Genomic DNA, 13,410 nt, shown 5'->3' on the forward strand with positions numbered 1-13,410 from the left:
CCCTAAGCAGCTGCTAATCAGCCGCGCTGGCCGCGCCGCTCGCCACCATGCACCGTGCTGCCTCAACAGACACATCGAAATGCAAAAGCGGGTAAGCAGATGTCGTAAGTACTTAGGAAATCAAGCGGGAATGCAGCGCGGGAGCAGCAAGTCACCAGTATTTACGAAGCTTGCATCGAGCTAGCGGCAGCCAGCACCACGAACGCGCGAGCAACCGCCCGCAACCAGCCGGGTAAACAAACGCCGCCATATTGGATTTTTCTGGATTGGCTTGGCTGAGCTTGTTTCAAAAAGTTTTGAGCAATTTATGTTTTTACCGCCAACTCCCAGGCACCGCCACCGTCGCATTTCAAAATCGTCCCCATTGGCTCTACGGGAATGTCACACCCTTGCCGTCGCAGCTACGAGAACTCAGGATTTGCTCGAGGCACTTCGAACCATCTGTGTATCTGCCGTCAGGAAGGCTGTGACACGATGCTTTGCCTACTCGAGCAAGCATTGCCGGTAATTTTTGTTATCAAACTTTTAAGGCATTCGCCGCTCTTGAAATGTCAGGTTTTGTGAAAAAATGAAATTTTTCCTTTTTGTCGTAACCGTAAACAGTCTAGCGTCTTTTGCAAAACGAATTATGTATCTGTCTTGCGGCTTTAAAAATTACAGTAAATTTTTACCTGCACCCTGCTAAGCGAAAACGAAAATGGAAGTATCGCTTTCTTGTGAGCACATATAATTCTATACATATCGTGTGTGTGTGTGTATATATATATATATATATATATATATATATATATATATATATATATATATAATATTCGTTTTACGTCTCTTGTATGCACTGTACACTGTATGTGAGGTTCGTGACAAATGTCCAACATAGCATAGAATTAGGTTTGTGCTTGTGGTAAGGTAATGGCACAAGCTTAGTAGGCGAAGGGTGCTCAAGCGAATTTCTAGGTACGGGTGCGGAAAAGTACACTGACGGTGTGAATACTCTTGCCTGATATTTCCGGTAAAAAAAAGGATAATGGAAGTGGGATATTCGGTAGTCTGGTATGGCAAAGGGCTCCAAAGGATCTTAACGTGAGTCTGTCAGTCTTCCGGTTCAGGCTGTTTGATGCCGCTAGCCACTTCAGCAACGGAAACCAGGCGACTCTACATGTTTTGCAGCAAGTGGGAGTTGAATCTTTCATATTCACCGTGAAACCTTGTCTCATGAACGGTCCCTGTCGTGTCCAGAGGGCATTCTCGTCCTTCCTTTGATAGCTCAAAAGAAGTGAGGGGGAAAAAAGGGTGAGCCTTCCTAAATGTTTGATGAATTTTAGTACTCCAGAACTTTGCTTTCTTGTATGCAGAGCTTCTTTTTTCATCTTCAGTCTTATCAGGATGCAATCTTATGCCGACTTGGGCAAGGTACGCTTGGTGAAAAGCTTCTCGAGATATTGTGTGCTCATGTGTTATGTATCAAAGCATGCACTGAACGATTATAGAAATGCACTAATAATTGTTTGTGTTGTTGCCTTTTACCTCAATATTCATGCTAGCGAAAGCCAATGTTTGTACAGGTTTTTATTTTTTGCGATAATTGCTTACGAATTCATTCTTGTTGCATCTCATTGCGTAGGCCATAGGCTGACCTGCATAAATCTGTAAACAATATGGGGCACATTACTTGATTTGCGAGCTATCGTTGTTTGTGTGATAGGCGAATTTCGCACTCTTCAAAGTAAAACATAGCATATGAAGATTGCAAATGATTTACTGGTGCTCCACAGCTGCTGATGACATCAAACTAATGTGCCTAACGATTAAGGGTTGTAAACAGAATTTTATTTCATTGGATAAGCATTTTTCTTTCTAGAGTGATGACAATGTGAACCGCATGCTGTGGAAGCTATAGTTCTTTGGAAATTATTTACTATAAAGGTACTGAATTCTCTTTTCTCTCCGCAATAATGTTGCCATTTCAGACACCTCAAGCGAATGCAGCAGCGACATGGACTGTTCACAATCTCCGAGCGAAACTTCGGCATCAGTGCGCCGGGCTGGAGAACCAGGTGAGCAGGGTTGTATGCATAACTGACATAAATCTTTTGAAAATGGTGACGACTGAAAGCTCATTGGACTGCTTCCTATGATAGCTGCTGTCTCCGGTGAACCTGTTTCCAAGGGGTACGTCCAGAGTCGGTCGTCCCAGTCGCTGCTACTCTTCCAAAAAGGTGATTGTTATTTCGTATCTGCTCGAACAGCCTGAAGAGGTATGGCTCAGAAATATGCTACAATTCCTTGTCTGTGCGCTGTGCAGATGCAGATGGTGCCAGCCCTACTGGTTCTACGCTGAACCAAGCTTGTTCCCACGCCAGTGGCTTCATAATGGTTCAGTGTAAGTGTTAATTCCGCCTGTGGCGCTTAGTTATTATTTGTGCATTGTTGGGTTGCTGGCTTCCCTGTCAGAACTGTGCTGTCACTATATTTTGTTCTTTATACTCTGTGGGCGCAGCTGACCACACATATGCAGGACCAAGCACTGAAGCAAGCGCTTCATCTCTGGAACCTGGCACGGCAGGGGTGGCCGCAACACTGTCAGCGAGTGCTGATCTGTCACCAGGAGCTCCGTTCAGCAGTTCGCCTCTTTCTTGTGAAGGTTAGCAATTTTACAACGCTTTCGCAATATTGCGCACTTTTTGGTGCTACAGGATTACATGCAGCTATGACTAAACCCGACGTAGCAACTTATTGCTCTTCCGTCGACTCTGTACGTTGCAGGATCTTTCACCAGCCCCATCAATGAAAGGCGGCCACTGCAGAAACTTCGAGCCAAGCTCAGGCAGCTGCGTAACCGCAACAAGAGGCTGCAAGGACTGCTGCTTCAGCGCCGTCGCATGAAGACCACTGCCGAATTGGTAGATAGTCTGCGTGAGCATTTAACACCAGCTGTTGCTGCTTTTGTTGAAGCTCAGTTAAAGATGCACAATGTCAGCAGGTTTGGCCGTCGATGGTGCAGCCAAAACAAAACCTTTGCTTTAGGTTTATACTTCCACAGCCCAAAAGGTTACAGATATTGCAGGAAACTCCTGAAACTTCCATCTGTTAGGTCACTGCAGCTGTGGCTTGCACGCGTACCATTGAGGGTTGGATTTTATCCTGATGTTTTTGATTTGATCGAGAAGCGGGCAGAGTCTTTTCCACGGCAAGACAGGGCTTGCACCATAATTTTTGATGAAATGCATGTTTCAAAGGAGCTGTCGTACAATCCAGTGCCGGACAGATTTGAAGGCCTTGAAGAGTACAGTGCAGCACAAGGTCCAAATCTTGCAAACAAGGCGCTTGTGTTCATGGCCAAAGGAATATGTACGCCGTGGAAGCAGCCTCTTGGCTACTTCTTTGCAGATAAGGCAGCGCCTGCAACTGTTCTGTATGACCTCCTCTTCAAATGCCACAAAATGTTGGTTGGAGCTGGATTGCAGCCTGTGGCTGTGGTTTGTGATCAGGGGAACCAAAATGTTTCTCTGTTTTCGAAACTTGTGACCCCTGAAAAGCCGTACTTAAGTGTGAGTGGTGAACCGCTTTTCTTTATTTTTGATCCACCGCATTTGCTCAAGTGCTTGCGCAATATGCTCTTCAAGTATGACTTCAGGGTAGGCAGTGACACAATTAAAAGCTCGTACATACGACAGGCTTATGAGAAGGATCGAGAAATGCAAATTCGGTCCATCCCAAAGTTGAGTGCCCGGCACTTTAATTTAACTTTTGCTTCGAAGATGTCTGTGAAACTCGCAGCACAGGTATTCAGCAATCATTGCGCTGCTGCATTGTGCACATTGGTAACATTCCAACAGTTGCCATCAGAGGCTATCCACACAGCCAGATTTGTTGAGAGGATCGATAGACTCTTTGACAGTCTAAATACTTCACAGAAGCGGGGAAAGTCTCCGTATGCATCTGCAATTTGTGCAGGATCTGTGCATGCAGAGTTTTTGGAAGAGTGTATTGCAGTTTTCGAAAACATCGAAGTTCTAGGCTGTGCGCGGCAGCCTCTTTGCATCCGTGGCTTCTGCCAAACTATGAGGGCTGTGCTGCTGTTATGGAACCACCTGGCCTCTCGCTATGGTTTGACATACCTCCTTACCAGGCACCTGAACCAGGATGCACTTGAAAACACCTTTGCTATTGTTAGGTCGAAATCTGGATCGAACAGCAACTCGTCTTGCCGGCAGTTTCAAGCAGCATTTAGGCATCTTTTAGTTAGCAACCTTTTCAAACTGTCGGAAAGCAGCAACTGTGCTGGAGACATGTCTAGCCTTCTAGCCACTCTCCCAGTTTGTTTATCTAAGTCTGCTCCTTCTCTCTGTACATCTACCTTGCCTTGCCTGCGAATCTTCCTTTTCCTCAACGCTCACGACTGCGACTCACGACCAACGATTCAACGCATGCTGTTGTAGCGAGCCCGCCAGTCACGCAGTCCTGCTTGCGTTTTAGTTTACGCGCACAGTGAGCTTCTAGGCACACCAATCGCCATGCCTCCGGTTTCGTGCGTTGTTGACTTTTGCCTCAGCAAGTCCGACACCGAAGAGGCGTTACATAAATTTCCTCGGGATGCCGCGCAGAAACAAGCCTGAATAGATTTTGTGCGTGCAGCTGGGCACCACTATTGGACTCCGAGCAAGTATACAGTGTTATGTGCTCGCTACACTTTGACAAAAGCAGCTACGAATGCAACCTGGCATACCTCGCCGGATTCGGCATTCGAGCAAAACGTTTCCTGAGCCCTGGCGCCATGCCAGCGTTGTACTACCTCGCAGCAGCGCAGCGTCTTCTCTCTGCGGAGGGCTGACAGAGCGGACCAAGAGTGCCAAAGCATCAGGTGTGTATCGCATGCTTTCTCAATGATGTCTGTTGGTGTGCACGTTCATGCTGCAGCGCCAGCTTGTGCAAAATTTTTGCGCAGTGCGTCGTCGATGGTGTCAGCGGGGTTCCTAACTCCTGTGAGTACGCGGGCTTAGGCGAGACTCCAGACTTCTCGTCTTCGAGCACAGGTTGGCATTTTTCGATGATCTGGTTTACTTGGGTTTTCTCATGGTGCCGGAAATTGACGTTTTGGTTGGCTGCTTATCTAAAGATCACAGTAGCCCCGAAAACGCACAAAAAGGACGCAAAATAAATGGTACTGGAACCTGGTGTGAACGCCGCGACTTGACTAGAGCTTCGTATGAAGATGACCTCGCTGTTTCTACCTCTGCCCAACCACCGGCTTCCGCTATTGTGCTGTGCACGGAACGCCGCCGCAAGCTCTACGGCTAAATAAAATGAACCGCCCTCGAGCCCAAAAATCGGTTTTCCTCTCTCCCTCTCTCCCATGCGTATTTTGGTAATACAGGTAGCAGGTGGTAATAAGGAGCTTAGCACTGCAATACATTCATGCAGCAGAAATTGCTCCTGACATTGTAAGCATTGTTACTGAGCTGCTGTATGGTTAGTCTCCAGCACTTCTAAGTGGGTGCAATAGGAATGAATGACTGAGAGGAATTATGATAGAAAGAGTGGTGCCAGACCTTAGTTTTGAAAGTGCAGTGCCTAAGGGCAAAAGAAATAAGCCAGAAACCCGGGCAGCCTCTACCTTCTCAATATTGTACAGCACAACACATGGACGCCTTGGAGCACTGTTGGGAGTGGCTTGGCGTACTAGGAAGCTTATTAGTCGTGTAGCGCTACTTTCATTTTGTGCACTTCATAGACTAATTGTTGACTACCAAAGTGCAGAGTTGGACATTATGTCTGTGCGATGCACTCCAGTATAGATCTAGGAGGTTTTTGCTCATTATATTTGAAGCACACCAATTGCCATACCTGCAGTTTCCTTCCTTGTTGACTTATAACATAGCAAGACAGGCATTTAAGCAGCTTAAATTTGTACAAGTTTCCTGAAATGAACCGCAGTGTTGTTGGAATACCAGCATTGGGTGCTCACTGTGAAACTTAAAATGATGCTGTACAAGATGAGAAATGCAGAGTAAAATTTTGTGTGAGGAATGGTGTTATAAATCAGGTGAAAACATTGTCACTTAAGGCGTTCAGGCATCAATAAAAACAGCCTTGACTCAAAATGGAAGGAAATGAATACAAAACTAGTATGTGGTCAACTGAAACAGAAGTAAAGAACTTTAAACAGAGTCAGAAAGGAAGGCTGTGGGCTTGCATAGGAAATAGAAAAGGAAAATTGGGAAAGAATCATTCCATGATAATTCAGGATGCTGAGCCCTACTGTTTCAAATGGCAATTGCAGCTACAGAAAGATAACTAATTAAGGAAATTGAGGGTAATTTAAGAAAACAAATGGTCTATCCTCCTAGGATGTGGCAGTAGTCATCCAGAATTGATACATGTACAGGCTTCAGAAGTAATGAAAGTAATGTGAAACGTCCATCGTTGGCACTATCCAGAGACAGTTGCAAGGTTGTCCGCTTAAAAGCAGTGCAATGACCTAGTGATACAAGATCAGGATTCAGATTTGGGATAACTTAAACAATAGCGAGATTTCTACCTGAAATAAAAGTTACACAGATTGATTAGCTTAGAATTAAAAAAAATACAAAGCATATTGGCATCCACTACAACCCTGTTTCAGTGAAGGCCCTCGGAAACCATTGATTCATCCATTGTTTGCTTGTACATATCAAATCTTGATACATGGGTTTTAGGGCAAGCACTTGACAAAGAGCCTGTATGACTGTCTAGCATAAGTTTTTCATGGCCTATCTGTATAAATGCCTGTTTGTGTACTCTGAAGCCTTGCCATTAGTTTTCATGCACAATTTTGTTCATTTTATTTCAATTTTACCACTTACCCTTGGCCAAGCGGCACCACTTCTCACAGTGCCAGAAAAACCTACACCTACCAAGTCTGATGCACAGGTTCAGGCACAGCCCCAGTGGCATGGAAAGCTATGCACGTGGCATTTATGCCTAAAACGAAAAGTGTTGGTGTGCAAACAGGGCATGCAACACAGGAAGCTGGTATCTGTGCAAAGGAGTACTTGTCTCCTTTTTCAAAAATAAGAAACATATTGTAATGCGTGCATTGCGATTTTCAAAGCAGTTGGTGCTGTTAATCTCTGTAACCGCAGCACTAATTATACATTATTGTGCCATTACATGTGATTTTCTATCGTAACATTCTTTTCGTTCTTGGAAAGAGTACTAAAGATGTAGTCATTAGCCCGGCTGCTGACCCGAAATACAAAGGTTCGATCCGGGCCTCAGCAGTCGCATTTCGATGTAGGCGAGATGCTAGAGGCCCATGTACTTTGCGATGTCGGTGCACATTAAGCAACCCCAGATGGTTGAAATTTTCTGGAGTCCTCCACTACGGCGTTCTTTATAGCCTGAGTTGTTTTGGGACGTCCATAAACCAAACCAGCAAGCACACTAGCGTGAGGTCTTCTTTGGAATCCTGTAACAATTATGTGAATTGTTTGTTGAGCAGCACTCTTCTCTGAGAGAAACGTCAAGGTGGTTTACTGTTGGCGAGCCAGACATAAGTTTCTTTTAAAGTAGCTGTAAGTGAGCTAGTTATTCAGTTGACCATTACCAGGGAGCAGCCTCAGCAATAAAAGTTCAATGTTTTCCAGCAGTTGGAAACCATTGTACTATGCCTCAAGAAGGAGAAATCATATGCTTTTGTGGTGTAAACCTACAAGTATGCACACAATAGGCTGGTTTTTTTGCACTGAACAGTCGAGGTACACCAATGCAATGCATCTCTGATACTAGACACACGCACAGCTCATCTGTGGTACAACTCTGCCTTTCTGGCCGATTACTTTCGCAGTGTTTGCAATTGCACGTTGCTCTTAATTCTCCTCCCAATTGCAGAATCTCAGACAGACCTCACAGTTTCTGATATTATGCTGCAAGAGAACACAGCTCCGAGGTGTTCGTCGTCAAACTGGGACGGTTTGTCTGCAACATTTGAAGAGAATCCTCATGACAGCGCTTACCAAGTTTGGACACCTCAGCAGCGTAAGTGTATTAATAAGCAAGGCATAGGCACACATAAAAGCTCAGCAGCATGTAGGCATCTTCGTTAATGGCCAAATTTGCTTCAGTAGAACCTGTGTGTAACATCAACATGCAATTATTTTTGTAGTAGCACCTGATGGTGATCATTCTTTAGAGTTTATGGTAGTTGTACATTGAGCATATTGTTTGATTATTTATATGACAGTACTAAACTGCCTGCAGCTCTTCCCCTGAACCATCACCACCTCGGAGGTTCATTGTTTATGAAGACTGCTTGCTGCAACCCACCAATCTCTGCAGGAAGTGCCATCACCCAGCACAATCTTCACTGAAGGTGTGTAACTGAGTCTCACTTATCCATTGCAGCGGTTGCAGTAATCTTTTCTCAGTTGATGATAGTAATAAGCTAAATATGCTGTTTTATATCTTCCTACCATCATTAATTGTTTAACCTTGCCTGTGTGTGTTTTTCTACGTCATCGGCTCTCTTGTTGTGGTGACAACGTGTCCAAATATGCCCAGCACAAAGTGGTATAGCCAGCCAACACAGAGGCGGATTGGACATGACAACGTGCTTCTGGCCGCTGCCATTTTGTTCACAAGATGCAGCCCAACAGAGCCCCTGCGACTCGTGGAGAATGCCGGCATTTGCTCCTTTTCAAAGTGCACATACGACAGAATCCAAAAGGACATCTTGTTCCCAGCTGAGTATAAGGTTTGCATGATTAAGGGGGGAGCCTGGTCTTAAAAACAAAATTTTATTAATGTAGTAATAATTATGAAATCTTCAGGAAACATGTATTTTTGCATGCTGATTCTAAATATGTAATTTAATTTCATGTAAAACAATTTCTTGGGCACTTATATAATTTTTATGCAGTTATTTTGCAAAGAGTGTGGAAGAAAATTTTCCGTAGGAAAATCGCTGAAATGTATGCCATTAGGTCTTCTTGATACTAAGGAATGCAATAAGGGTAAAATTATCATCCTGGCTAATATAGAACTTGAGTTATAGGGTATTGAAGCTGCCACTTCAGAAATGAGAGTACATACTTTTCTTCGCATTTCTGAAGCAACAATTTGAAAACCCTATAACTTAAGTTCTATGATAGGCAGGAAGACAATTTTACCCTTATTGCATTCCATAGTATCAAGAAAACCCAATGGCATACATATCAGCAAGTTTCCCACAGCAAATTTTTTTCAAAGCTCTTCACAAGATACATTCATAAAAATTACATAAGTGCTCAAGGAATTGTTTTGCATGATAATAAATGTAATATTTAGAATCGCACACAAAAATACATGTTCCCTGAAGGTTTCTAAACTGTGACTTCATTAATAAAATTTTTTCAAGACCAAACTCCCTCCTTAAAAATTAATGCCTGGATTTCTGCTATTGTAAATGTGGACATTATATATTCTTTCTTTAAATATGTTTTCAAGCACTCTGTGCTGAAAATTTAGTATGTCTGTGTGGTATCTTTTAGATTCTGCTAATTTACTTGCTGCCATGAATATATTATTCACACCGCTTTACCATTCTTTTTGTATTTGTTCTAGAGTTAGTGTTTTAGCTTGAGTAGTGTTAGATGTACAGTCATGACCACAGCATGCTTTGATGATCTAACTCCTCTTACTGCATAAGAATTGTATGGCACCTAATAGATATGCATGAGGATGCCTTTTGGCTACGAAATGCAGCGCAAACCTTCCAGTGTTTCATTGACATCATTCTTCGAGGTTTTTCATTCGTATTCACACACATCGATGATGTCCTCATCGTTAGTTCCTCTCCCACCGAGCATCTCCATCATCTGCGCCTCGTCTTCGAATGTTTTGCCGACCGCGGACTCAATCTTAACACTGACAAATGTGCGTTTGGAGTTTCATCCTTGGCATTCCTCGGGCATTTCATCGACGCCCACAGTATCCAACCTCTTCCAAACAAGAACAAGGCAGTCGCGGATTCCCCACCCCCCCCTCCCCCCCAGACTCACTGTGTCAGCTCCAGCGTTTTCGTTGGCCTCGTCAGCTACTACAGATGTTTCATTCCTGGATGTGCTGCCATTCTGCAACCGCTCAAAAGTTTACTTTAGTTGGCCAACCCAAAGGCACCTGCTTTCACCTGGATCGAGGCTGCCAATGCTGCTTTCATTGCTGTCAAGGAGCGTCTCACCTTTACTACCCTTCTAGTTCACCTGCCACACAACGCACCCACGAGCATCACGGTCAGTTTCAGGTTCCGCTGTTGGCGGCGTCCCGGAGCTATTTCTTGACAGTGAGTGGTGTCTTCTCGGTTTTTTCTCAAAGAAGCTCTCATTTCAGAGCAGCAGTACAGTGCTCTTGGCTGTGAGCAGCATGTGGCATACATCGCTGTGAAACACTTGCGTTTCTTCATGGATGGCTGAATTTTTGTAATCTTCACAGACCACTCACGAGCGCTTTCTCTTCATCCGAGACCACCTACTCACCCACGAAAACTCGACATATAGCTTCCTGTTGGAATTTTCACTGACATCCGGCACATCAAGGGGGCCCATAACATTTCTGCCGATACCCTCAGCCACGCATCTTTCTTGCAAACACCTTCTTTTACCCTGGAAGTCCTGGCCCGTTATCAACAGCAGGACGAAGACCTTCAAGCAGTTTGTTCATCATCCTTGCACCTACGCCCTGTACATTGTCCTGATCCTGGAGTCGACATTATTTGCGACGTGAAGCCTCCACGCCGCACCCTTCTCAGTGATGTTCACCGCCTTTCTTATCTCGTTATCCGTGCCTCTCAGCATCTTGTTGCGGAGCATTTCGTCTCGCCTGGCCTCAACGCCGACGTTCACATTTGGGCTCTGGCGTGCCTTGTTGCCTGCCAGCAGTGCAAAATTTATTGTCACACTATGACCCCGCTAGGAAGTTTCCAGCCTCCGGACTCCCATTTTGCAGTTATTCACATCGATCTGGTCGGACCATTGCCATCATCGCACAGTTACCATTATATACTCACCATAATTCACTGTTTTACGCGCTGACTGGAAGCCAGTCTTATACCGGACATCACTGTGGAAACGGATGCCTCCACGCTCATTTCCATGTGGATTGCCTGTTTCGGTGTGCCAGCAGAGATCATCACCGACCGAGGCTGCCACTTTGAGTCCACACTTATCGCCAGTTTGACCCAGCTTCTCGGCATCATCCTCCTCAAAACTACAGCTTACCGTCCGCAAGCCAACAGTTCAGTCAGGAGGTTACATGCAGCCGAAGGCATCGCCACTTCCTTGTCAGTTGTCCTTTTAGATCTTAGTACGGCCATCAAGGGAGATCTCGAATGTGCCCCTTCTCATCTCGTCTATGGTGGATCGTTGCGTCTACCAGCTGATTTTATGTGCCCGCCTGCCCAAAGCATTGTCTGTCCTGTCCTGGAATACTTTATATGGAACGTCTAACCTCTCTCCTGTCCCGTACCACCGCCTGTCCGACACGTGCTCACCAGTGCAAGCTGACTTTTGTCCACTGTGATCTTAGAGCCAGCACCTATGTTTTCTTATTTGTGGATTGTGCTTGCCATCTGCTTCAGGCACCCTATACTGGACCCCATCTCGTCGTCGTGCGGGGCGAGAAAATGCCGTGTGTCATCAGTTATGACACAGTCACCCCCCTCAACCACATAAAGTTTGCCCACATCGACAACACTATGCTTCCTTCATCAGCTGCCCTCTCACTTCTCTTTCCACTTTTTCTCAACAAGACATCTCTCTGCCCTCTTTCACCTAGCCAGAAGACTGCTGGGACGACTCTGTCTCCTGAGGGGGAGGCCTTGTGGTGGCATGTTAGTGCCATGCGTTGTGAGGTGAAGAACTAAAGGAAGAGATGCACAGTGGCTGGAATAAAACAGTTTGGCTGCAGCTGTTGTGGAAGCAATATCTTCTAGTGTAGCATAGCAGCCAGCCACGCTGGATCAGTGCTGTGAAGAAGACAACTGCAAAGTGCGAGGGACGCTTGCAGACTTAACATTTGGCTTGAACTGTTGTTCGAAGTTGCAGACTATGTAGTTTGAACTTGGCCAGAACTCCCTCTTACTCATTGAGTGTAAGACAGCAGAATCTTGTGCTATGCTTTTGTACATTCTATAGAGGCAGTAAAACTGCTCAGTGAGACATGTAACTTGATCCTTTAGGTGCTCAGCCTTAGCACTCCAAGGATTGGGCGTGAATATTTGCACAGAATGGTGGATGCAGGACCCAAATACACGCAAATACAAGTACAGCACAAATACTTTCTGCAGCTGAAGCTTCATAAACATTTTCTAAAAATCAAACAGCTGTAGCAGACCTAAGAGACAAGAAAAATCGTAGCAGTAAAAAGTAGGAGGACCACAGAAAAAGTCTGTCTGAGTAGTACCGACAGAAGACCGGATGTGTTGGGGTCAGGATGAAGTAGCACTTATAAACAGTAATTTGTCTAAGCTGCATGATAGCTGCTCTCTTCATAAAAGCTGTCTTTTGCTTTCTTTTTCGTTGTAAAGTTGATTGCACAGTCACAGGCTTAGTGACATTTTGCCCCGTTTTCGTTGTGCAAATTGTTCTGTCCAATCAAAATTCCTGAAGTCTGTCATCCTTTTGGTGTGTGTTCATGTCCTTGCTTAGTATAGCCTCTGAAAGTCCCACAGGTGTATGCTTTCCGAAGTAATGTCCTGCATGCGTGCTTATTGTACTGCATCAGCAGGTTCTTTTAGATTTTAGGGTGTTGGGTAAAAAGTATGTTTTTCTAACCGTTTATAATGCAGCTCAGCCCTCCAAGTAAAGGCCTGCTTCCTGTGTTACGTTTTTTGTATTGTGACACGTTGAATAAGTGCTACGCATCTGATGGCCAAGGCTTTTTTTTTAGACGCGAAGATGACTGGTGCTATGGAGCATGTCTTTGTGTGAAAGTTGTTTATATTTGTGCAGTGCAGAAAGTTGATGACAAAAAACAAAAAGGTAACACAAGTAGTTTCAGGTGGAGATGTTTTGGAAAAAGCAGTAAATTGTGGAAAAATATTAAATGAAGTAAACGGCCAAAATAACAATAAAAGGAGGCAAAAAATGACAACTAAAACCAGGTGTGGAACTCTAGGCTTTAGTGTTTGCAAATGGTTAGGGAAGCCTATCTTTTTCATCTCTTAATGCAAGGTCGGCAAGCACTTAGATCTTACTTTTTATTTATTTGGTCAGTTTGCCCCTAAAGGCTCTCTTTCGAGGGTGTCACATGGGGGGGGGTTAGTGTACAGGGCATATAAGGATCAAGAACAGCAACAAAAAAATATTGTTTACCTTCTGCTCTGCAAGTGCAAAAGTCAACTTGATAGTGCCACAAGAGCAACAATGGAGAAATTAATGAGTGTTTGGCACAGCTTTA

The 13,410-nt window shown here is 44.6% G+C and overlaps 1 protein-coding gene and 1 long non-coding RNA gene across 2 annotated transcripts in view; both read left to right on the plus strand.

Moving 5' to 3' along the window:
* Positions 1–394: 394 nt before the first annotated feature.
* Positions 395–13,410, plus strand: part of LOC144112404 (uncharacterized) — a 50,242-nt gene continuing 37,226 nt past the window's right edge. The window contains exons 1-6 of the mRNA XM_077645245.1: positions 395–504; positions 1,968–2,054; positions 2,139–2,216; positions 2,303–2,380; positions 2,498–2,641; positions 2,764–2,900. Coding sequence (XP_077501371.1) covers positions 1,994–2,054; positions 2,139–2,216; positions 2,303–2,380; positions 2,498–2,641; positions 2,764–2,900 — 498 coding nt within the window. The 5' untranslated portion in view covers positions 395–504; positions 1,968–1,993. The remainder of the gene's footprint in view (positions 505–1,967; positions 2,055–2,138; positions 2,217–2,302; positions 2,381–2,497; positions 2,642–2,763; positions 2,901–13,410) is intronic.
* Positions 4,949–8,348, plus strand: LOC144112409 (uncharacterized). Its single transcript, XR_013310248.1, has 3 exons — positions 4,949–5,033; positions 7,870–8,016; positions 8,239–8,348. It is a non-coding gene; the product is annotated as an uncharacterized LOC144112409 (long non-coding RNA).

Source organism: Amblyomma americanum, unplaced genomic scaffold (genome assembly GCF_052857255.1).
Source record: "Amblyomma americanum isolate KBUSLIRL-KWMA unplaced genomic scaffold, ASM5285725v1 scaffold_93, whole genome shotgun sequence".
Taxonomy (NCBI): Eukaryota; Metazoa; Arthropoda; class Arachnida; order Ixodida; family Ixodidae; genus Amblyomma; species Amblyomma americanum.